General features: G+C 47.8%; 1 protein-coding gene and 1 long non-coding RNA gene across 3 annotated transcripts in view; both read left to right on the forward strand.

Annotated features, from left to right (window-relative positions):
* The window catches only part of Ssh3 (slingshot protein phosphatase 3), a 7,912-nt gene extending 352 nt beyond the window's left edge, over positions 1-7,560 (forward strand). Inside the window, exons 2-14 of one of the 2 annotated variants that reach the window (XM_015503207.2) lie at positions 372-412; positions 986-1,208; positions 2,238-2,356; positions 2,436-2,507; positions 2,725-2,790; positions 2,887-3,075; positions 3,157-3,250; positions 3,465-3,593; positions 3,692-3,738; positions 4,437-4,583; positions 4,806-5,006; positions 5,095-5,368; positions 6,411-7,560. In XM_015503207.2, coding sequence (XP_015358693.1) covers positions 372-412; positions 986-1,208; positions 2,238-2,356; positions 2,436-2,507; positions 2,725-2,790; positions 2,887-3,075; positions 3,157-3,250; positions 3,465-3,593; positions 3,692-3,738; positions 4,437-4,583; positions 4,806-5,006; positions 5,095-5,368; positions 6,411-6,698 — 1,890 coding nt within the window. In that variant the 3' untranslated portion in view covers positions 6,699-7,560. The remainder of the gene's footprint in view (positions 1-371; positions 413-985; positions 1,209-2,237; positions 2,357-2,435; positions 2,508-2,724; positions 2,791-2,886; positions 3,076-3,156; positions 3,251-3,464; positions 3,594-3,691; positions 3,739-4,436; positions 4,584-4,805; positions 5,007-5,094; positions 5,369-6,410) is intronic. The other variant, XM_015503208.2, reaches the window with a different exon arrangement.
* Positions 7,561-10,726: 3,166 nt separating this feature from the next.
* Positions 10,727-24,295, forward strand: part of LOC125618071 — a 33,822-nt gene continuing 20,253 nt past the window's right edge. Inside the window, exons 1-2 of the long non-coding RNA XR_007349291.1 lie at positions 10,727-10,865; positions 13,280-13,444. This is a non-coding gene — a long non-coding RNA (uncharacterized LOC125618071). The remainder of the gene's footprint in view (positions 10,866-13,279; positions 13,445-24,295) is intronic.

The raw sequence follows: 24,295 nt of genomic DNA on the forward strand, positions 1-24,295 counted from the left end.
CCTACTCCAGGGGGTGGGCGGGGGAAACCTCGAGCCTCAGACTCGAAGGGGCTGGGGGTCCTGAGGCTCCCAGGAACCCCACCAAGCAAGATCCCGAGTCCTGAGCGCCAGCCCAGTTGCCGAGGCCCAGAGCCGGGCTATCCCTTCGCACACCTCGGCATTCCCCAGCCCAGCCGCCCCGCTGTACTTGAACTTGGACTTCCACAGTACCTCCCCGCAGGGAGGGGCCTGGGAAGAGAATTGACATCTGACACCTTTTCTCTTGGCACCCCCAAGGAACGCAGGGTAACCCCCACACACACCCCCACTCTGAGAAGGGAGGGAAGGAGAGTCGCCCTGACCCTCACGCTCTCCTGGGGCTCCTTTCTCAGCAGGACCGGGCTGCAAGGCACAGAAGCCAGCTCCAGCGCAGGTGAGCATCTTTCCCTGGACACAGACGCCTCTATCCAGCCTGGGGCCATCCCGGACTCCAGGTGTCAGGGACAGAACTCTCCCTGGAGAATTTGCAGCCAAACTCTAGTGCTTATGTGCCTTGGCTCCAGGGCCTGATCGGCTTGGGACAGACGCATAGGGCTACCTTGGCTTCCATCTCCCTTCTTCAAGGAGAGTCATCTGGCACTCCTTTGCCATCCTTCACCCACTGCCCCAGTCTTTGGTTTGGGCTAGTGCCAAAGGGCAGGTTGAGGTGGCAGGACCTGACTCCTGGGTCCCCCACCAAGTTTACACCTCTCTCCACCGGGCAGGTGGGAAGGGAAAGGAGCAGCCCATCCCTGCTCCAGGTGAAGAGGGGCTCAAGGGCTGAGGCTGGTTCTCCAGGCTGGCGGCCGTCACCAGGGCCAGTCAGAAAGCTCTCGCACCTCCACTCCAGTCCTAAGGACTCTCTGGGGAGGGGGCCCACAATCCACTTCAAGAAGCTCTCCAGGAATTTGGACACCCCTGAAGTTTGAGAACCCTGGGGCCATAATGATCCCCACAACCCTGTCAGGCAGAGCTTTGCCGTGCTGCGTGGGGCTCTCCTGGGACTGCAGGACGGGAAGGACAGTGGTAATGCAGCCGAGGCCGGCTCTGAGCCAGCGGAGGAACCTCATGATGAAGAGCAGCCTCTTGGGGACCAGACAGACAACGGGCAAGGGCCCCAGAAACAGGAGCAGAGGCAGCACTTGCACCTCATGGTGGAGTTGCTGAGGCCACAGGATGACATCCGCCTGGTGAGAGGCCATCCATAGCCCACACGGGGAGGGGGTGGAGCCCATGTGTCTGATGGGGGTACCCCGAGCAGTGGAGGAGTTACTGAGTCCTGAGGACCCTGCTATTTCAGCTACTGACATTTTAACAGGCCGAGGTCATGGCTGCCGGTCTCTGGAGGGCTGTGAAGGACTCGGAGGCTTGTCCTGCATGAATGCCAAATTAGGTCCATGAGGTGGGAGTCAGGGGAGGGAGACTTCCTGATGACATGAGTAACCCAGAAGTGCTCAGGGCGTCCTCCATGTCCAGGGAGGCTGAGAGCCAGCCCTCAAAGACTGCAAACACATCAGTAGCAAAATGTGAAAAACAAGATGCAGTCTTTTGTAAAGCTGGATTTCAAACAGGAGTTCAGGCCATGAGATTAGGCCCTTAAGAGTTCTTTTTGTATGTGGTGCTGGGAATTGAACCTATGGCCTCACGTAGGGTTTTTATAAAATCGCCTTTCTAGGCAAAACCAAAAACTGGGCCACCTGTCAGTCCCATTTCTCCCCCATTCTTTTTCTTTTTTTTTTTTTTTTGGTACTAGGGATTGAACCTGGGGGCACTTTACAACTGAGCCACATCCCCAGCCCCTTGTTTTAAAATTTTGAAATAGGGTCTTGCAAAGTTGCTTACAGCCTCATTAAATTATTGATGCTGGCCTCAAACTTGTGATCCTCATGCCTCAGCCTCCCAAGTTGCTGGGATTACACATACCTGGCCCCTTCCCCCTTTTTATCCCCACATAGTCTCCTTTCAAGAAAAAACCTTTTGAGGCTGGGGTTGTGGCTCAGAGGAAGAGTGCAAACCTTTTAAACATTTCAGTGGACTGTGAAATCCACAAGTTGGGAACCACTGGATCCTAGGCACTGGTCTTAAACCTGGGAACTGGGGGTGGGAGTGGGAGACACAGGGTCCAGCAGGGCTGTTCTGGATTGGGGTATATCCAAATGGGGTGGCAGAGTAGGGTCCCCAAGGACACTGTGATTTGGGACTTCTCCCATCTTCCCCAGGCAGCCCAGCTGGAGGCAGCCCGGCCTCTGCGACTCCGCTATCTGCTGGTGGTTTCCACAAGAGAATGCCTGAGCCAGGAGGAGACAGTCCTCCTGGGGGTGGACTTCCCTGACAGCAGGTGGGAGCAGGGAGAGGAAGGGATGGGCCAAAGAGGTGAGGTGCTAGGGACTATGGATCTCTCTCTCTGTCCCTGCCAGCTCCCCCTGCTGCACCCTAGGTCTGGTCTTGCCCCTCTGGAGTGACACCCAGGTGTACCTAGATGGAGATGGGTAAGCCATGGCAACTGGAGAGGCGGGTGGGGAGAGACTAGGGCAATAGCAGACCTGGATTGAGGTCTGGGGCCTACTCTTACCTCTACCTCAAATTCACTGTGTGATCCTGGGCAAGTCACCTAATTTCTCTGGGCCTCAGACTCCCACATCTGACAAATGGGTAGGTTCTCTGTCTGAGTTGGAGTTTGACTCCACCCTCACCTCATCTCCTCAGTGGCTTCAGTGTGACATCCGGTGGGCAGAGCCGAATCTTCAAGCCCATCTCCATCCAGACCATGTGGTAAGTGTTGCAGTGGCTGAGCCCCAGGGCGGCCTCTTATCCTTGGGAGATGGCTGCAGGGAAGGCAGTGTGACCCAGACTCTTCTCCTGTCCCAGGGCCACGCTCCAGGTGTTACACCAGGCATGTGAGGTGGCTCTGGGCAGTGGCCTCATACCCGGCGGCAGTGCCCTCGCCTGGGCTGCCCACTACCAGGAGAGACTGAACTCTGACCAGAGCTGCCTCAACGAGTGGATGGCTATGGCTGACCTGGAGTCCCTGCGACCTCCCAGCGTAGAGCCTGGCCAGTCAGTGCAGGGAGGAGGGCCAGGGGGAAGGGCAGGAAGGAAAAGGTGGAGGGCCCTCTAACTGAGGGGTTCTGCTCCCAGGCCCTCAGAGCAGGAGCAGATGGAGCAGGCGATCCGGGCTGAGCTGTGGGAGGTGCTGGACACCAGTGACCTGGAGAGCATCACTTCCAAAGAGGTGGGCAGGGTGGGTGGGGCCCGGGGCTTGCCTCTCCCTGGAGCCCTTCCCACCTGCTGCCCTCCAGTTCTGAGCCGTCCCCTCCCCCATACCCTGGCCTCAACCCAGTCATGGTCTCAGCTGTCTAGATGGGAAGGGTACTGTCCTCAGAGGCCCCAGATGGGGGGAGGGGGCGTGTGTCAGGAAGTTCTCCTCCTCTGGGTGCTGCCCACAGATCCGCCAGGCCCTGGAGCTGCGCCTAGGACGCCCTCTCCAGCAGTACCGGGACTTCATTGATAACCAGATGCTGCTGCTCATGGCCCAGCAAGACAGGGCTTCCCGCATCTTCCCCCACCTCTACCTGGTGAGCAAAGGCTGCAGGGGTGGGCTACGAGACCCCAGTGGCTGCTGCTCAGAGGCATAGACAGGCAAGGGAGCCTGGTGCTTCTCTCCACTCCACAGGGCTCTGAGTGGAATGCGGCCAACCTGGAGGAGCTACAGAGAAACAGGTGGGCTCCGGTCCTCTCAGGACCCCTTCTCTCGGCATCCGCTTAGGGAATGGCCTAGCCAGCTGTAGAAGCCCGTGACCACTCTTCGCACCCGCTGGCTCTGCTTCCAGCCCCACCCGACGCTGTTGCCCTTGCATGGGCTCTCGGGATGGATGGCAATCTTACTGCCCCACTGGCCAGCTACTGGCCCCTATCTGTAGAACCATGCCAAGAGGAGGGCAGCGGCCTGCACTGCCATGGACCACCTTTTCCAAGCAGGAAATGGCTTCTGCACACCTGCCCATGTCTTCAGAGAGAAGGAAATCCCTCCTTTCCAGTGGGGACCTGATTGCCTGCTCTGTGCACGGGTTTCTGGGAGACCTGCTAAAGTCCCTGTCACTTGTTGCTGCAGAGCTACCCAATCTCAACTTAGTTCAAAAGATGGGCTCTAAATTCCGAGAGTAATGGAAGGGTTACTGCTGTAGTGACCTCAGCCACCTGGACCAGCTGGGGAAACTCGAGGCCAACAAGGTAGAACGATGTGCTCGTGGTCAGTCATCTGCCAGCTGGTTCAGCTCTCTTCCCACCAGGAACGCTGCACCACCTGACTTTCAGAGCCCAGAACTAAACAAGAAACACCCAAGGTCTGCTGGGTCTGGTGGCCAGTGGGCCTGGTGCCTGGTGTCCATGTCAGCCTGGCCTTGGGCCCTTTGGTACAGGGTCAGCCACATCTTGAACATGGCCCGGGAGATTGACAACTTCTACCCTGAGCGCTTCACCTACCACAATGTGCGCCTCTGGGATGAGGAGTCAGCGCAGCTGCTGCCCCACTGGAAAGAGACACACCGCTTCATTGAGGCTGCGAGGTCAGTTCTTCCTGGCTCCAGCGGCCCAGTCCCAGTCTCACTAGCTGGCCCCGGCTTCTGGCAGACCCAGTGTCTTCCTCCTGCCCATTCTGCCCTCAGCTCTGTGTCCTACTCCAGCCCCATTTCTGCTGGGTCAGAAGCCCCTACCTGCCCCTCTCCCCACGCTGCAGGGCCCCTCAGGTGAGGAAGGGCTGGGGACTAACCATATCCCCCCCTCTTCAGAGCACAGGGCACCCGGGTGCTGGTCCACTGCAAGATGGGTGTCAGCCGCTCGGCCGCCACGGTGCTGGCCTACGCCATGAAGCAGTACGGCTGGAGCCTGGAGCAGGCTCTGCTCCACGTGCAGGAGCTCCGGCCCATTGTCCGGCCCAACCCTGGCTTTCTGCGCCAACTACAGACCTACCAGGGTATCCTGACTGCCAGGTATAGACGGGGGACAAGGAGGGATGGTGTGGATGCTGGGAATGGCTGCTGGGCCACTCAAGGCTGACTCAAGGCCACCTCCTCACAGCCGGCAGAGCCACGTCTGGGAACAGAAAGTGGGTGGGGGCTCCCTAGAGGAGCCCTCGGCCCCCGAAGTCTCTACACCATTCCCACCTCTTCCACCAGAACCAGGGGGCAGTGGGGTAGTTAAAGCTATGGGCTTGGAGGAAAGCCAGGCAGCCCCAAAAGAAGAGCCAGGGCTGCGGCCGCGCATCAACCTCCGCGGGGTCATGCGGTCCATCAGTCTTCTGGAGCCCTCCACAGAGTTGGAGGGTGCCTCCGAGGCCAGTGACCTCCCAGAGGTGAGGCTGGGTTGGGGTTCCATCTGTAATGGTGGGGGCCATGAGGAGGAAGAGGGATGGGGGAAGACCAGCACTAGTTCTTGGCTTTAGGCCCTGAGCAGGGGGATCTCGGGTGCCTGGTCCTTGCTTACTCTAGTTTGTCCACCTAGTACCTCTCACCACCAGAGAAGTCTATCCCCCAAGCTCCCCAAGGATGGGTACCACATCCTGGGCATCTCCCTTCCCCCTTCTGAGCAGTTGAGGAGACTTAGTGAGGGCAGGTGAGGTCTTGGGAGCTGCAGAACAATCAAGAAGCAGGGCCAAGCCAGCCCATTCCAGGTCACGCAGCCTGACAAATGGACCTGCTTTCTAAGGGGCTTGGCTTCCAGCTGTGGAATGAGCATCTTCCTCAGGCCCTGAGTGTCACAGCCAACTTTTGGTCCTGGAGACATATCTTGCTTGCCCTAGGTGGGATGGGTAATATGGTCTCCTAAACCCGAGGAGCCCTGCGATGGAGGATGGGGTGGAGAGGGCTTTAGCAGTCACAGGGCCCAATTATGACTGAGTGAGGAAGAACCCTGTGTGCTAAGTGCTTTAGGGCACTAAGCTAGGACTGGAAGCTGATCCTTGCCTGAGGAAATCAGGCTCAAGGTCAAATGGTTGACCCAGAGGAAAGAGAGTCTGTCGAGTGCAGGAGCATTTGCATGGACCAATAGGGAAGCACTGAGGTTGACGGATGGGTGTGGGCATTGCCGAAGGCTGGCATTCTTACCAGGAACCCAGACCCATGTGTCTACACAGCCTAGTTCGGGGCCTGGCACCCTTCTGTGGCCCACTAGGCCGACTATACAAAGAGAGGTGGGAGGAGAGGCTGGTGAACCCCGGTGGCGGGTGCAGGGCAGTGAGGAGAGAGCTTCTAGGAGCCAGAAGAAAGCTGCAATTAGGTGAGGGCAAGGACCTGAGAATAGCTCGATTTCTCTGTATTCACTTGACAAACATCCTGCACCTACCTTTTTCCTGGCTCTGGCCTCCCAATGGCTCTTCCTATCCTTCACCCTTCCAGGTTTTTTCCTCCCATGAGTCTTCAGATGAAGAGCCTCTGAGGCGCTCCCCTCAGCTCTCAAGGGCTAAGGGAGGCCGGCAGGCCCAAAAGGGGTCTTGGCCTGCCCTGAAGTCTCGCCAGTCTGTGGTTGCCCTCCAGAGTGCTGCCCTCGTAGCCAGCCGGACGCGGGCCTTCCAGGAGCAGGAGCAGGAGCAGGGGGCGAAGGTTGGAATATCCTCCACACCTAGGCTTCGGAAGGTGGTGAGGCAGGCCAGTGTGGACGAAAGCAGAGCAGAGGGCGAGGCCTGACCTCAAACACGCCTTCTCCCCTTAGGCTTTAAACAGAGAAACTGATCCACTGCCCTCAGCAAGCACCCCTCACACCTGCGGCCCGCACACACTCCCTTGAGCTCCTCCTGGCAGGACCACCCAGACCCTGTCACTACAGCACCTCCTACAGCCTTAAATCTCAAACCACCTGTCAAGGGCTCAAAACTTTCTTTTTTCTTTTTTATGGTATCGGGATTGAACTCAGGGGCACTCGACCAGTGAGCCACATCCCCAGCCCTGTTTTGAATTTTATTTAGAGACAGGGTCTTCCAGAGTTGCCTAGCGCTTCGCCATTGCTGAGGTTGGCTTTGAACTTGTGATCCTCCTGCCTCAGCCTCCCGAGCCACTGGGATTACAGGTTGCACCACCGAGCCCGGCAAGAGCTCAAAACTTTCTACTGGGGTGTGGGTAGAGTGAATGAAGGTGCCTTGGGGAGGGCACCCTAGTTTCATTCTCAACGCTCCCTAAAATATTCACTTGCAGTCACGGAATCAAAAATAGAGCTTTTAGGGCAAATTTTCTGGCTCAGGCCCCATCTCAACTCCTGTACATCCCATCCTGGTCCTTCCACCCTCACCCACTGTCATGGAACCAGTGGTCCCCAAAGGCAGAAAGGACCCTCAATCCCCAGCCCCAGAGGCTCTGAGCTGGCAGGTCAACCTCACACACTTCACAACTGGCCTGCTGCTGCCCCCAGTCCTCCCATGGCCCTCAGTGGTTCTTGGGGGATCAGGCCAAAGAGCCGCCTTCTGTCCTTTGTGGCCTCTGGCCAGTTTTTCAGTCTTATAGTATCTGACTTTGTACTGAGAAATAAAAAAAATTTTTTCACATTGTGATTTTACATTTGATGATAAAGCCATCTGTCTTTCACTCAGATCCTTCTCTGTTTCTAAAAGGAGGTGGTTGGCCTCTCCTACTCCTTCCAGTTTTGTCACTGTTCCCAGGTGTCCTGTGACAGCTCAGTTTGGGCAAGTAGTATATTTGGGGGTGGAGTGGGAGTTAAAATGGAGAGGAGGGATGACAAGTGCTATTTCCCTCCTCTCTAGGGCAGGGCCTGGGTAAATGTTGGCCATGCAGGCTCCCTCACGGGAGAACAAGTCTACACGGGGAGCAGGCATTTGGCTCTGTTGGGACAGCTGAAGGGAATTATATATGAAGAAATGGAAGATGCTACTGCCTATTTGGGCAAGACCAACCTATTCCAAAAGCTAAAACTCCTTTTGGACACTTGATGCCAGTTCTTGAGCATATTTATGGTTCCAAGAATCACCCTTATGGGACTGGGGTTGTAGCTCAATGGCAGAGCGCTTGCCTAGCGCATGTGAGGCACCGGGTTCCATCCTTAGCACCACATAAAAATAAATAAGCCAGGCACAGTGATGCATGCCTGTAATCCCAGCATGTCAGGAGGTGAGGCAGGAGGATCTCAAGTTCAAAGCCAGCCTCAGCAAAAGCGAGATGCTAAGCAACTCAGTGAGACTGTGTCTCTAAATAAAATACAAAACAGGGCTGGGGATGTGGCTCAGTGGTCAAGTGTCCCTGAATTCAATCCCTGGTACCAAAAATAAATAAATAAATAATAAAACAAACGAAAGAATCACCTTTCTCCTACAATGAAAAAGAGCCTGATTTTCCAAGCCAACTAATAAATGCCAGAGAAGGATGTTTGGTGACCCTACTCCTTCTGCCTAGAGGTTCTTTTACTGTTTAAGAAGAGTCAATGCTTCCATCTTGGTCATTTTTGTCTCTTCCCAAGATCATTCTCTCAGGTGCCCCACGATATACTACACTGTTGGGGGAAGGAGGTAGTACTCAATTCCTTTGTTCAAACCAGGGCTCAGAGATAGGAGCTGGCAATGAACGTCATCACACTCATTGAGACCACGTACCAAGCTTTACAAATGAATCTCCCAGCCCCTGGGGGATGCCCAGACTACTCTAACCCTAAAGTACTGTGGGGCAGGAGACTTGGACTCCAGCTCTGGCTTCACAATTCCAAGTTATTTCACCTTAAGTCTCTGCTTCTTTCTGTAAAACAAAGGGATTAGACTTTTAGCTCTAAGAACCCCTCCCCACTAGATTTTTGTTAACAATGAATGCCATTTACCCATAGCTAGAATTCAGTCTCTGTGTGCTCTACAGAAGAGGAATCATTTGCACCTGTCTGGGTGGCATGCCTCAGGTCACAAGGTGGATAAGCTAGTTTCCATTCATGATCCATCTGGCTGAGCAAACACTGGGGCTGCCCACCTTCCTGCACTCAACCAGTAGTATCACCAGATTGCTCTTTCAGTAGTCTTAGCCTGGGGTTGCAGATGGGTAGCGCTACAGTGTCAGGACAAAAGCCAATGCCAGGCTCGGCCTTCTGCAACCTGGGCACATCAAAAAGTGGGGTTCAATGAACTGCACAGTGCCCCCAACACACACTGGAATCCGAGACTCTTAAGTAAAATTTGGCATTTGGGAAACAGACTGGAGGGGAAACTATTTGCACTAAAATACAAATAATTAAGAACAATATGCATATATAAAGCTCACACAAATTGCTAAGAAAAAGAAGAAGGAAAAAATAGTTAAGAAGGATATAAAATGTAAAGGCTCTGACCATGTCCTCTGGTCCCTCACTTCTATCTCTATAGGCAACAGCTGTTACAGCTTCTGAGGCCCTCCGAAGACAATCCATGCTTATGCCATCAAATACATGAGTATGTATATTCTTTTAAAACAAGACAGCATACTAACATACTATTTTGCACTTAGAATTTTTTTTTTTTTTGTATTACAAGTTCCACGCTGGCACATAAAGATTTGCCTCATTTTAAAAATCACCACAAATATTCCATTTTATGGAATTCATCATTTATTTAGGCGGTTATTTATGGATGAACACTTTTTTAATCCCATTTCAAGCAATGTCTCATTAATCACTCCTGTATATACATCTTTCCACATACTTAGCCACTAAATCTGTAGTATGGATTTCTAGAATTGCTAAAGCAAAGGTTATGCACATTTTAAATTTTGTGAGTCATCATTTAATATCTTTCCAAGAAGTTGCACCAATTTACAGTGAATGGGAAAGTCTGTTTATGTCCTTAGAGAGCCGTGCAGCCTACACAGCCATGTCATCACCACGCAACAATCCCAGAGGAAAAAACGGAGGGCCTTATAACACCGTTTCTGGACTTAGAGGAGTTAAACACTGAATCAAAAACGGAGCCTGAATCAGATCCAGGTTTCTAGATTCTCATCCCAGGACCTAACTCTGGAGTGGAGGCTGGACAGTCAACTCACCGACTCACAGTTCTGCCCAAGGACCGTCCTAGGGCGGCCAGTGCTGGGGTACTACCTGATGCCCAGCCCCAAGAGCCCCGCGGCAACGAGGAGCTGGGGTGCCTGGACAGCCGGTCCATCCTGGGCCAGCTCCACCTTCAAAACCTTCTCCGTCAGTCCAGCCCTGCCAGGCCCTGGGCTGGGGCGTAGGACGTTCGACGCGGCCGCTCCTCCACCCAGCACCAGGGGAGCCCCATCTTCAAACTGCAAAATCAAAGGCGTTCAGGAGACCGTGCGTCCTCCCCTTTACCCCGCACCCTAGACTCCTCAGAGCCCGACCGCGCGAGAAACTACCTTCAAGGCCTGTCCCGCGGCGGCCGCGGCCGGGGTCAGTCCTGGGAGCCAGGCTCAACAGAACCGCAACGCTCGGGCGCCACCTTGCGTCCATTCCTCCGATCCCGGGGCGGCCGTGGAAACCACATTTCCCAGCGTGCCTAGCGCTCCCGCGCAGGCGCAAAGAGCGTCTTCTAGTTTCCATGGGAACCTCGTCCCTGGAGTCCGGGCCGCGCAAGTCTGAGTTGGGGTAGGGTGTTGCTCCTGCGAAGGTGCACTGGAGCTAGGACCGGTCTGCAGACCATTGATGGGCATAGTGGGGCGCTTGAGGGAGCGAGGCCAGTCCTGCCCTGCTTTCCGGAACCATCCCTCCCGTATTCGTCCGGGCGTCCTGGCGTCCGCGGGCTCCTGGGGCCTCGGCGTTCTGAGGTGCAGGGGCCTGGGTCGGTCCGCGTCGGGCTTGGCTCGCGCCGGCGCAGCGCAACTGCCCCAGCGCCAGGGCTGGTCACCTCCTTCCGAGGGCCTGCGCGCCGACGGCAGGTACTCCTGAAGCGCGGGCGCGGGCGGCCGGCGGGGGTGGCTCGCGCCGCGTGCGCACGTGGAGGTAGCGTCCGGCAGGCGTCCAAGGCGCCTGGGGCTGGAACCCTCTCTGTGGTGGGTGGTCGCGGGACTCCCAGCCCCTCTGGGTTTCAGTGCCACTCCCGCGTTACCCGCCTCCCGGCAGGTAAAATTGGACTTGGACCGAAATCCTCAGATCCATTGCGATGCTCTCGCAGAGCAGCCCCTGGCGCTGTGTGGCCCAGAGGAAAGAAAACTCCTTTATCTTGCCGAGCCCAGGTTCACCTCTCTGTAAAATAAGGGCTTGAAACAGATGAACCCCAGGGTGTCTTCTAGTGGGCGATACTTTACCCCATGGTGGGTTCATTGCTCCTCACTGAGCATCACGTGCAAGAAGAAAGGGAACTAGGTTGGTTTGAGAAAGAATCTCACCTTGGGACGCGGAGTCAGAGAAACTTGTGCTTGGTTGCTGTTACACCTCTTGAGACTCATGAGGACATGTGTGTAACAGGGGATCATGACAGTAGCACCTATGGTTTTGAAGGATTAAACTAGATAATGCACATGCCTTTTTTAGCCCAGCATTTGCAGATAGTAAGCATTATCCCAAGTCTCGGATTTCTAATATTCTTAAAGCATCCACTAGCTCTTTTCCTAATTTCTGAAGTCGTTTTCTTATTTCTGGGCAAATCCATTCTTCTAGGCAGGATGGTTTTATGGGCTGATTCTGGTGGGGGAAGCTAGAGTCTTCTTTACCCACGTTTGGATGTTCAAGGCCAGTGTATCTGCTCCTTCAGTGGTAGTCTAGTTTTTATCATTACCACACCACATAGTATCTAGGGAGGACACAAGGCCCAACAACACATAGTGGGGAAGATTCTTTCCTTCCTTAAGATTTGTAGAGCATGTGAGCACTTACATGTTATGAAGCAAACTATTTCCTGGGCACTTTTTGAGCACTTATTATGTACCTGGCACTATTCAGGGGGTACTCTGAGGGATACAATGATGTATAAGAAAATCTTTGCCCTCAAGAAACATAAGTTCTTGTGGGGGAAATCTGTTGTGTGTACAGACACACATAATTGAAGTTGAAAGTGATGTATCATAAGAGAGGTACAGGTAGCCGGGCGCAATAGTGCACGCCTGTAATCTCAGTGATTTGGGAGGCTGAAGCAGGAGGATTGCAAGTTCAAAGCCAGCCTCAGCAACTTAGCGAGGCCCTAAGCAATTTACCAAGAACTTGTTGCAAAATAAAACATAAAAAGGGCTGAGAATGTGGCTCAATGGTTAAAAACCCCTGGGTTCAATCCCTGGTACAAAATTGAATAAATAAATAAATAAGGGAGGTGGGATACAGGTAACCATGCTATGGAGACTTAGAGACCAGAGACTTCTGCTGCGTGTGAGCCTCCTAAAGCATGTGGAAAGTGTGCATAAACCAAGAAGTAGGGAAGAGATATTCTGCACACCCTTCCCACAGCTTTGAGGCACACAGAGGAGAAATGTCTGTAGCCCTGACTAGAAGGTAGGGGTTAGGTTTTGGTCAGTATTTTACCACTGCTTGACATGTGGTTGGCACATAGCACGTAACAATGAATTTATAGAGGCTGTGAGTTTCCTATAGAGAGGACCAGACTGGAGTGTTGGTATTACCCTGGGCCTCTAATTAGACTTACATTCCTCTTACAGCCACTCCAGTAAGGGAAGAATTCAAATGGGCTAATGATTATAGAGCAAGGGCCTGATTTTTGTCATGTTTAGTATAATACCAGCCCACTGAGAGCCCAGTGGACAAGGTTTCAAAGAGACAGGAAGGTCTGTGAGCCTCTTTTCCTGGAACTGAGGTGAGGAGTTGGAAGGAGAGGAAGCAGGGCCTAGGATCATGCAGCGGTCTTGAGGACCAGTTCAGATATTCCTTTGGCTCTTGTGCCCATCTTTGGCTCTGTTTTTCTATGGCTCACTTTCTCTCCTATCGGTGACCCACCTGCTAGTGGGAAACTAGGACCACCATGCCAGCAGATTACCAAGGCCTGCAGGTGCTGCAAAGGAACAAAGTTGGCTTTAGCAACTCCATCTTCAGGCTGATTTCTGGGGCCTTGTCTTCAGTCCTTCCCAGAAGCTACCACTACAGTAAATCCCTCAGAGACAGATACCCAGTGACCCACAGGGACGAGGCCTACCTCAGGACTTAGATGGAGGTGTCTCTTGAGGGCACAAGTTGAGAAGATTGACAGGGAATTGATTCAAGGACAGGGCCTATTTAACTCATTAAAGGCCTTAATCACCCAGGAATCCTGTGTGGCTCAGCAGATAGGGGGAGAGTAAGTAGGTACAACCAGATAGGGGGTAAAGCACAACTGACCACTTTTTTTTTTTTTTTTTTTTTGCTCTAGATATGGGATGGCGCAGGACTCTAAGAGGCCAAAAGTGCTCCTTTTTCTGGAGACAGGAGCCAAGGTGAATTTGTATCCTCCTTGTGACAGCCTTTGCTCATACTCAGAGCCCTGCTCTGCTATTCATCCTGCCTCTGCAGTTTGCTCCCACTCCACTGGCTGTAGGTGAGTTCCTGCAGGGCATGTTATGATTTCTTTGCAGATAAAAGTCATGGAAAGCATAGTAACTCCAGGCCTGGTGCTTGAGAGGAAGTCATGACAGCTCAGTGTCCACCACAGATGTCTTGTCAGCTGGCTATAGGGACATGATGGTCCTTTACATTTACAAAGCACTGTCACTTATATAGGATCTCATTTGATCTCAGCAACATCAGACAGTCTCGTAATATGACTTTTACTTTTTGGTGTAGTATTGGGGGTTGAACCCAGAGGTGCTTCACCACTGAGCCAATCCTTTTTATTTTCTATTTTGAGAAAGAACCTCACTAAGTTGCCCAGACTGGCCTTCAACTTATCATTCTCTTGCCTCAGCCTCCTGAGTAGCTAGGATTATAGATGTGTGCCACCACACTTGATTATATGACTTACTCTTCTATATGAGTTCTTAGGTTATAAGCCAAAGGTGCTAAATGATGGCATTGGGACCAGTGATCTAAAGCCTCTGTTATTGCTGAGAGGATGCCCTCTTCCCACTGGGGAGGCCATGGTCCTTGTCTCCCTGAAACTGGACCGACACCTTCCTTCTTCCTTGTTTCAACCAAAAGTATCAAGTCTATTTTCCTCAGCTTTGTAGCCCAGCTCAGCATCTCTTTGTCATGAGACAGATTAAGATGTCTCATTCTCTCTCTCTTTTTTTTGATCTTGGGGATTGAACCAGACGCATTTTACCATTGAGCTACATCTCCAGCCTTTTCTATTTTGTATTTTAAGACAGGGTCTCACTAAGTTCTTAGGGCCTCACTAAATTACTGAGGTTGGCCTCAAATTTATAATCCTCCTGCCTCAGCATCCCACGTTGCTAGGATTACAGGTATGTTGCACCATGCTTGGCAAGGAGGAGCCTTATTAAGCCCTTGCTAGAAGGCACTTGTTCTCATGGTGGTAGATCTCATCTGTGAGCTGGTGCTCCTTCTCTTGGCTTTGCAAGGTTTGTTTTTTCCCATATAGGCACCCTGGATAGCTGGGATGCTTGAGGGGATTCTGAGTCTGGCCTAAAGGACCCAGAGTAGGAAAGCTCTTCCCCTACTGCATGGGGAGGGAAGTTATCAAGAACCTGCCTGGTTTGAGATTGGCCTGGGTGATAATGCCACACCCCACACCACTGGCACTCCTGGCAGATCTCAGTGAGTCACGAGGTTTAGGTGGGGAGGTGGCAGGAAGGGCACAAGGAGGTGCAAGCTGAGGCTAAAGTAGGTTCTGTCTGCTGTCCTAACTCAAGCCAGAGATAGCTGTGGAGGTAGGTTTGGGTGAAGGAGGCTGGAGTGAAGAGGGATCTGATTATATACGTCCCATGTGGTTAATCTTTGTTTGGCCTGCAGAGGCTTGCTAGTAGGCAGTTTTGCCCTGGGACAGCAGCTGACCGTCTCCCCAGGCAGCATATCTCAGTTGGATGGACTGACTCCTGCCAGCATTGGTCCTCAGGAGACCTTCTCTACACCCTTCCCTTCATTGGTGGCTCAGCTAGATGCCTCCTATAGCTCTGTCCACAGTCTAATGATCTTATCATCCCAAAGCTGAACTGAACTCTGCCTCCTCAGAAGGTCCACATTGCTGCTGACCTGAAGCTGTCTTCAGCACAAAAATGGGACATTGGGAGTGAGGCTGAGTGCCTTGTGGGCAAATAAGAAGTTTGATTGCAACAGATGGATTTATTTTGGGGTTCGTGGGATGCCTGAGCTGATAAGCGGAGATTCTTCCACCCAGGTACTGCTGAGCCTACTGTGTGGTGGGTGGAGCTGGCCCAGAGCAAGGCTTTTCTGTATGAGATCCGAGTTCTTAGGTTATGAGCACAGTCTGCCCACAGTCCTCACTGGCTCACCCCACCATCCTGTTCCAGCCTCACATTTCACCTCAGCCCTGTTCAGTCATTTCTTTCCTCTCTCCCTCCCTCCTTCCCTCTAGGCAGGGCCAGCTACCTCTGCTGACTACAGGGGCATAGGCCCTTGCCTGGCTTCTGCACCTCCGCCTCCTAGGAGTGTCCAGGTGGGCTTGCACACTACAGGACTTGTGTGCCTGGGCAGATTCTCTGATTCCTCTCCTTTTATAAAGGAGAAAGGACTCAGTAAGAGAGGAGAGTGAGGAAGGAAGAGTAGGAATCACATGAAGGTGAAGTAGGAAGGAACTAGGTTGAAAGGACACCAATCACAGAACTGAAGGCATCAGGAGGTTGATTATCTGTGGGCTTCATGGTCTGGGAGTGGCTTGTGGGGCCCGGTGAGGCTGGTCTGAAGGAGAAGCTGTCCTTGGAAGGAGAATTCTGTTGCTGGTTGGAGCGCTTTTGGAGTCTGAGGGACTATGAAGGATTCATTTGCAAGAAGGCTAGGAGAGGACCAAACTCATTCTCTTTCCTTCCACTCTGGAGCTCCTAACAGGCCCTCCTGCTGACTCTTCTGTTCCTCTGTCCCTTACAACCAGGAGTGAACCTCCAGGTGATAACTCACTTTCCACCTTAATCAGTCATCAGATTCTCCAGGGCCTTTGTCCCCACTCCTCACCTTACCCCAGTCCCTGCTCCAGGGCTGCCCTGCTGTAATAGTGTCATGCTGGATTAATCTTTCGGCAGTATTACTTGACTTCACCAATTGCTCCTAAACCTTCAGGTGTACTACAGGCTGCTTTCGATGAGGGCCTTTCCCAATCTGGGCCTAGCCTGCCCTGCCTTTCTTGTCTTTAACTCCCAGGACGACTCAGTTCATATCTGTCTCCTACTTTGATCAAACTAGACCACCTATCACTCCTTGAAAACACTTTTCCCACCTCTTCACTTTTTGTATGCTTCTCTCTATAGCTGATTCAGCATTGATCTCTCCATCCAAAAAGTATTTATAGGACACTTCTTTTTTTTTTTTTTTTTTGAGGAATTTCTGATCTACAGAGAGGTTCAAAGACTAGTCCTGTGAAACTTATACCCTACATGTTGTTGTTATTGCACATTTCTTTCTTTTCTCTTTTTCTGGACCCACTGAAAGTGAGTTACAAGGCATTAAGACACTTCCTTCCTAAATATTTTGACCCATATCTCCTAGTAATAAGAACATTGTGCTACCTACCCAGAATATCCTTTTAAAATAAAGAGAATTCTGGTAAAATAAACATAATACAAAATCTACAGTTTTGCCAAATTTTTTTTTAGCAATTGTGCATGAAGTATATTCACAATATTATGCAACCAATGTTACTATTTGTTTCTAGAATTTTTTCATCATCACAAAGAGAAACTACAAATTAAATAATAGCTGCCCGTTTTTTTCCCAGCAGCCTTTATTCTACTTCCTGTCTGTGAATTTGCCTCTTCATCTACTTAATGTAATTGAAAGCACACCTTACTTGTGCTTTTTGTGTGTGGCTCATTTCACTTAGTATAGTGTTTTCAAGGTGCACCCAGGTTGTACCATGTATCAGAATTTCATTCCTTTTTAATACTGAGTAATATTCTCTTTGTGGACATAACACACTTAATGCATTCATATGTTGATAGACATTTGGATTGTTTTAACCTTTGGCTGTTGTGAATAATGCTGCTTTAAACATAGATTTACATCTTTTTGGGTGCCTGCTTTCAGTTCATCTGGGTGCTTCCCTAAGAGTGGAATTGCTAGACTATATGGTAATTCTGTTGAATTTTTTGAGGAACTGACAAACTATTTTCCATAGCCACCAAGACATAATGATGCATTTTTAAAGTTATTTCATTAATTTAATTTTTGCAATAGTGGTAATTGAACCTAGAGGCGCTCTACCACTGAGCTACATGACCAGTCCTATTTATTTGTTTGTTTATTTATTTATTTATTTTTTTTTTAAAGAGAGAGAGATAATTTTTTTTTAATATTTGTTTTTTAGTTTTTGGCGGACACGACATCTTTGTTTGTATGTGGTGCTGAGGATTAAACCCGGGCCGCACGCATGCCACATCCCCAGCCCTATTATTTTAATTTTTAAAAAATGCTGGGGATAGAACTCAGGGCCTCACACATAGTAGGCAAGTGCTGTTCCACTGAGCTACATCCCCAGCCCTGCTTATTTTTTATTTTAAGACAGGGTCTCCGTAAGTTGCTGAGTCTGTCCCCGAATTTCCAATCGTTCAGCTCCAGCCTCCGAGTCACTGTGATGACATGTGTGATACAATTTTATTATCCAGACTATAGAACAAAATTGTGTTTCTCTAAATGGCCCTTAATTTTACATTGCAGCTTTTTTTAAAACTTTGATTCAGAATCCAATCAGAGATCTCAGATTATTTTGATTGTCCTGTCCCTGGGTTTGATCACTAGCACCACAAAACAAACAAACAACAACAAAACCCCTGGACTCCCTGCGTCTTTGTTTTCCATGGTGTTGACATTTTTAAGACTCCAACTAGTTGTTTTATAGATTATCTCTCAATTTGTGTTCGTCTGAATGTTTCCTAATGGGTAAATAAGGTTGAGCCTTTTTGCCTAGAATACCACATAGGAATAGAATATAACAGGTTCTTCCCTTTGTTGCATTATTTTAGTCAGAGAATGTTGCTTTATGCTATTGTTAGTGATATTAATTTTAACTACTGAGTTAAGATTGTGTTTGTGGGGCTGGGGATGTGGCTCAAGCGGAAGCGTGCTCGCCTGGCATGCGTGCGGCCGGCCCAGGTTCAATCCTCAGCACCACATACAAACAAAGATGTTGTGTCCGCCGAAAACTAAAAAATAATAAATATTAAAAATTCTCTCTCTTTAAAAAAAAAAAAAAAGATTGTGTTTTTGGGGATTGGGGTTGTAGCTCAGTGGTAGAGCACTTGCCTAGCATGTGTGAGGGACTGGGTTTGATTCTCGGCACCACAAATAAATAAAATAAAGGTAAAAGCTAAGAAAAGATGGCATTATGTTTAAAAACAAAAAGGATTGTGTCTGTGAGAACTCTTCATTTTCAAGGGACTCCTGTTCCCTTGTAATATTTAGTAATTTGTTGGATGGTAGTTTGAGACCATGTGAATCTCCTGTTCCCCAACAATCTATCAACCATCGACTTTATTTCTATTTATTTATTTATTTATTTTTCCAGTGTTAGGAATGGAACCCGGGATTTCATGCATGCTAGGCAAGTCTTCTACCACTGAGCTATAACTCCAACGCTTCAACCACTGATTTTAGCATCAAATGATAGTATTTACATAAATTATTTACTTCGTTGTATTGTTTAAATTTTGTCATTCTTGGGGCTGGGATTATGGCTCAGAGGTAGATCGCTTGCCTAGCATATGTGAGGCACTGGGTTCAATTCTCAGCACCACATAAAAATAAATAAAAGAAAGGTCCATTGACAACTAAAAAATATTTTTAAAAAATTATGTCATTCTTTCCCCTCAGCAATTCAGTGAGAACCTGTCTCAAAAGAATTTTAAAAAGGGCTGTGGATGTGGCTCAGTGGTAAAGCACCCCTGGGTTAATTCCTCAGTACCAAAAGAAAGAAAGAAAGGGGTGGGGAGAGGAAATAAGTCATAATTTTATTATGCATTTAATATAATAAGATGTTATTATTCAGTAAAAAAGAATTTTCCCTTGTCCTCTTTTTCAGTATTACTATAAGAGTCATCTGTTCTGTTTTTGTTCAGTGTGCCATGTCATTGCAATCATTGTGTGTGTGTGTGTGTTTGTGTGTGTGTGTGTGTGTGTGTTTTGCTGAGAACTGAACCAGGGGTGCTCTGTCACTGAGCTACATCTCTGTTTTTTATTCTGTTTTGAGTCTGCATCTTGCTAAATAGTTGAGTTTGGCCTCTAACTTGAGATCCTTCTTCCTCAGCTTCTCAGATTGCTGGGATTACACATGTGGTTACCCAGCTCATTCTTTTTCTTTTCTTTTTTTTAATATTTATTTTTTAGTTGTACACAATACCTTTATTTTGTTTATTTATTGTTATGTGGTGCTGAGGATCTAACCCAGGGCCTTGCACATGCTAGGCGAGTGCTCTACCGCTGAGCCACAACCCCAGTCCTTCTTTTTATTAAAAAACATTTATTTTTTAGTTGTAGTTGGACCCAATACCTTTATTCTCTTTATTTATTTTTATGTGGTGCTGAGGATCAAACCCAGGGCCTTGCACATGCTAAGCAAGTGCTCTACTGCTGAGCCACAACGCCAGCCCCTCTTTTTCTTTTTAATATTTATTTTTTAGTTGTAGTTGAACACAATACCTTTATTTATTTATTTTTGTGTGGTGCTGAGGATCTAACTCAGGGCCGTGCATGTGCTAGGTGAACACTCTACTGCTGAGTCGCAACCCCAGCCCTCATTATTCTTTTTGATGGTCAAATTTTCTTATACCTGGCCAATAAGGGCTCCTTTAAGCTGGCCTTAGGTCTTTTTGTCATGTTCCTGTTAATCTTTGAGCACTTTGTTTTTTTCCATCACAGCATAATATACCTTATATTTTTCTTGACCCATATCAGTCTTTCATCCAAAGATCCCTAGTTTCTTTAAGTGGGAAAAGATATTTAGAAACTAAGATGCAGACTGCTGTGTATGTTCATTTGCAGCTAGGGTTTTATTGCTTCCTTTATGATGGGCAGAAAATGAAAAAAAAAGAAAAACTCTTTGTTTTTGTTTTACTTTTTTCATTTTTGGTACCAGGGATTGAACCCAGGGGCTTAACTACTGAACCACATTTGTAGCCCTTTTTATGTATTTATTTATTTAGGGTTTTACTCCCTAAGTTGCTGATAACTTGAACTTGCAGTCCTATCTCAGCCTCCTGAGTTGCTGGGATTACAGGTGTGTTCCACCACGCCCAGCTGAAAAACAAGTTTTTTTAATTGTTGACTTTTAGGACATCTGCTCCTGACCATGTCACAGCCCTTGCACTGTAAACACTATAAAACCGGGTGAAATATACAGGGGAATTATTATTAATTTTCGACAACAGGCAGGACTAATTACTGAAAGAAGAAAAGAACTGGAGTCCCACATTAATTGTGGCCCTGAACTTCTGCCTGGGGACAATTTGCTGACCATAGTCCAGAGGTGAGATCACAAAGAACACAACAGTTCTGTTGAGTTGGTAAGACAGAGCTCAGTAATGAGGGCTACTGAAGTAGGTGGGAATTGCAAATCAAAGGCCTGGAGAGATGAGTCCTAAGCAGAGGCTTTATGAGACTGGCAGGGAATTGCTGCTGCTGTGGATTTGAGAGTAGGATAGAGACACTAAAGGTCACACAGTGCTGGGAGAATTTATGTTCTGTCTTAGCCAGAGTGGAAATTCCTCATTTAAATCCTGACATTGAGCTGGGACACCAGAAAGTCCATATCATAGGAGCAGGCACCATAGCTCAACCCTGTGGCACACACCTGTAATCCCAGTTACTTGAGAGGCTAAGGAAGAGGATCACAAGTTTGAGGACACCAGGCAGATTAAGCAAGACCCTGTCTTAAAATAAAAATTAAAAAGATCTGGGGGTGTAGCTCAGTTTCAGAGCAATTGCTTAGCAAATGCAAGGCCCTGAGTTTGATCTCCAGCACTGCAGTAGTATGAGAATGAATGAATGAATGCGTGAATGAATGAATGAATCAAACAAACCATGACTAGAGCAGGGGCAGTCAAACTAGAGCTGGCCCAAATATGGCTCATCATGGGCCAAATTCAGGCCTGTGTATTTGCTTACATTTTGTCTGACTGCTTATACACTATAGTGGCAGACCATATGGCCTGAGAAACTGAAAATCATTTACTAATTGGCTCTTTACAGAGGTCACTAACCCCTTCCATAATGTGAGAGTTATTTTGAATAGACTTAAGACAAAGTCTTAAAAATAAAATCAAGGAGAATTACTAGACATGAATTGCCTACCAGAGCAAAACTCAATGTTCTTTAAAAGAAAGTATTATCTAGACAACTCCAGCTATAATAATAAAATTACTAGTTATTCAAGGAAAGAGGAAAATGTGACCCTTAATCAAAAAAAAAAAAAAAAAAAAGCAATCAATGGAAATATATCCTGAGATTTCCCAGATATTGAAATTAGTGGACAAGATTGTTTAAAGTAGCTACTATAAATATGTTTAAGGGCTTAAAGGAAAATAGGGTGGTCTTATAGGGAATCTCAGAAGAGAAATTGAAACTATGAACAGTAACTGAAAAATTCCAGTATTGAAAAGGGCAATATCTGAAATGAAAATCCATTGAAAGGACTTGAAAGGAGATTGGAGAAGGCTTGGCAGAAGAAAGGGCCATGAACAGTGGAATCTCACCTTCAAAGTATTGACAGAAAAAGAATTTCAATCTACAATTCTATGTCCAATGAAAATATTTTTCAAGATAAAGAGAAATACATTTTCAGAAAACTTAAAAAGAAAATTTGTTTTCAGCAGACCCACCCTATGAGATATACAAAGGAAGTTATTTAGGCTGGAAAGAAATTTGAAAAGTGGATCTACTGGAAGTAATGAAGAGCCACAGAAATGATACTATCTGGATAAAAATTATAGTTTTTTTTTTTTAATTTTTAGATGTTGATGGGCCTTTATTTTATTCACTTATTTGTATGCAGTGCTGAGAACTGAACCCAGTGCCTCTCATATGCTAGACAAGAGCTCTACCACTGAGCCACAATTCCAGCCCCGAAAGAATAGTTTTATTTTCTACTCTTTTCTCACAGGAGGCAAATGACTGTTTACAGCAAAACCACTACTATTGTAAGATACAGTTCATGATATATGGAAGAGTAAAATATATAAAATAGCACAGAATGGGGAGTAAATAAAATTATATGTTATTTTTATATTTGTGAAACACCAACAAGTTGCAGTTAGACTGGCAAATTAATGATATGTATCATAATTTCTAGAGCAACTATAATAAAAAGTGGTATAGCCGAAAAGCAAATAGAGGAAATCAAATGTAATACTAATTATACTCTATATTTTATATATTCAATATGTAATTTTATAATATGTTAACTAACAAATTATATGTAAACAAATTGTTTATAGTTCAGTTTCTCAAAGTCAGGAAACAACAGAGGAAAAAAGCATATGGGACAAAGAAAAAACTCAAGCTGATAGACTTTGTTATGGGGTAAATTTGTCTCTCCTCAGAATGTGTGTAGTGCAGGAGGTGGAGTGCATGCTTAGCCTGCACAAATCCCTGGGTTCAGTCCTCAGCCTGCACACACAGAGAAAAGTATGTTAAAGAACTAACCTTCAGTACTTTGGAATGTGACTGTGTTTGGAGGTGGAGTCTTTACAGAGGTATTAAGTTAAAATTAGCTTATTAAAGTGAGCCCTAAATCCAAATGACTGATGCTCTCAAGAAAAGAGAAAATTTAAACACAGACATGTACAGAGGAAAGAGGATATAAAGATGGCAATTTATAGGTCAAAAAAGGAACTTTCGATTAGATCCTTTTTTTTCCTTTCTTTTTTTTTTTTTAAGAGAGAGATAGAGAGAATTTTAATATTTATTTTATTTTTTTTTTTAAATATTTATTTATTTATTTATTTTAGTTTTCGGCGGACACAACATCTTTGTTTGTATGTGGTGCTGAGGATCGAACCCGGGCCGCACGCATACCAGGCGAGCGTGCTACCGCTTGAGCCACATCCCCAGCCCATTAATATTTATTTTTTAATTTTCAGTGGACACAACATCTTTGTTTGTATGTGGTGCTGAGGATCGAACCCGGGCCGCACGCATGCCAGGCGAGCGCGCTACCGCTTGAGCCACATCCCCAGCCCCTAGATCCTTTTCTTATGGACCCTCAAAAGGAATTAACCCTGCAAACAGATCTCATATTTCTAGCCTCCAGAATTGTAAGAATATTAATCTCTGTTGTTTAAGACACTTATCTGTGGTTCTTTGTTATGCAACCTGTCTTTGTTTGTTTTGTGCTTACCTGAAACTAATTTTGTGGAGTGGTACTGGAGGTTGAACCTAGTGGTGCATTACCACTGAGCTACATCCCAAGCCCTTTTTAATTTTTATTTTGAGACAGGGTCTTGTTAAGTTGCTGAGGGTCTCACAGAGTTGCTAAGACTGGCTTTTAATGTGCAATCTGCCTGCCTCAGCCTCACGAGTCACTGGAATTATAGGTGTACACCACTGTGCCCTGTAAGACATAGTAATTTACAGAGAACAGAAATTTATTTCATAGTTCTGGAGGCTAAGAAGTCCAAGATCAAGCCATCACAGCTTGTGAGGACCTTACTGTGTCTGCACATGGTAGAAGGTAGAAAGAAGTACAAGAGAGAATGAACTCCATGCTGTCACGTGGCAAAGGAGGAGAAGGACAAGAGTGTTGAATCCACTCTCACATCCACTCCTCTATATAGTGGCATTAATCCATCTGTGAGTGCAGTCTCGACCTGAAACCTCCTGAAGGCCCCTCCTGCCAACACTGTTGCATTGAAGATTAAGTTTCTTTCATGTGAATTTTGAGGGATACAGGGCTGGGGTTGTGTGGCTCAGTGGTAGAGTGCTTGCCTTATATGGGTGAGGCATTAGGTTTGATTCTCAGCACTGCATATAAATTAAAAAAAAAAAAAAAAAGATTTTGAGAGACACAAAGAATCTGTAGTACAACTCCAACAAACTAATGTAGACTTAAACCCAACCATGTTAATACTTCCTTTAAATATAAAGCCTGGGCTGGGGATGTGGCTCAAGCGGTAGCGCGCTCGCCTGGCATGCGTGCGGCCCGGGTTCGATCCTCAGCACCACATACAAACAAAGATGTTGTGTCTGCCGATAACTAAAAAATAAATATTAAAATTCTCTCTCTCTCTCTCTCCCCTCTCTCCCTCTATCATTAAAAAAAAAAGGAAAGAAG

The sequence above is a fragment of the Marmota marmota genome, unplaced genomic scaffold (genome assembly GCF_001458135.2).
Source record: "Marmota marmota marmota unplaced genomic scaffold, marMar, whole genome shotgun sequence".
NCBI classification, from domain to species: Eukaryota; Metazoa; Chordata; class Mammalia; order Rodentia; family Sciuridae; genus Marmota; species Marmota marmota.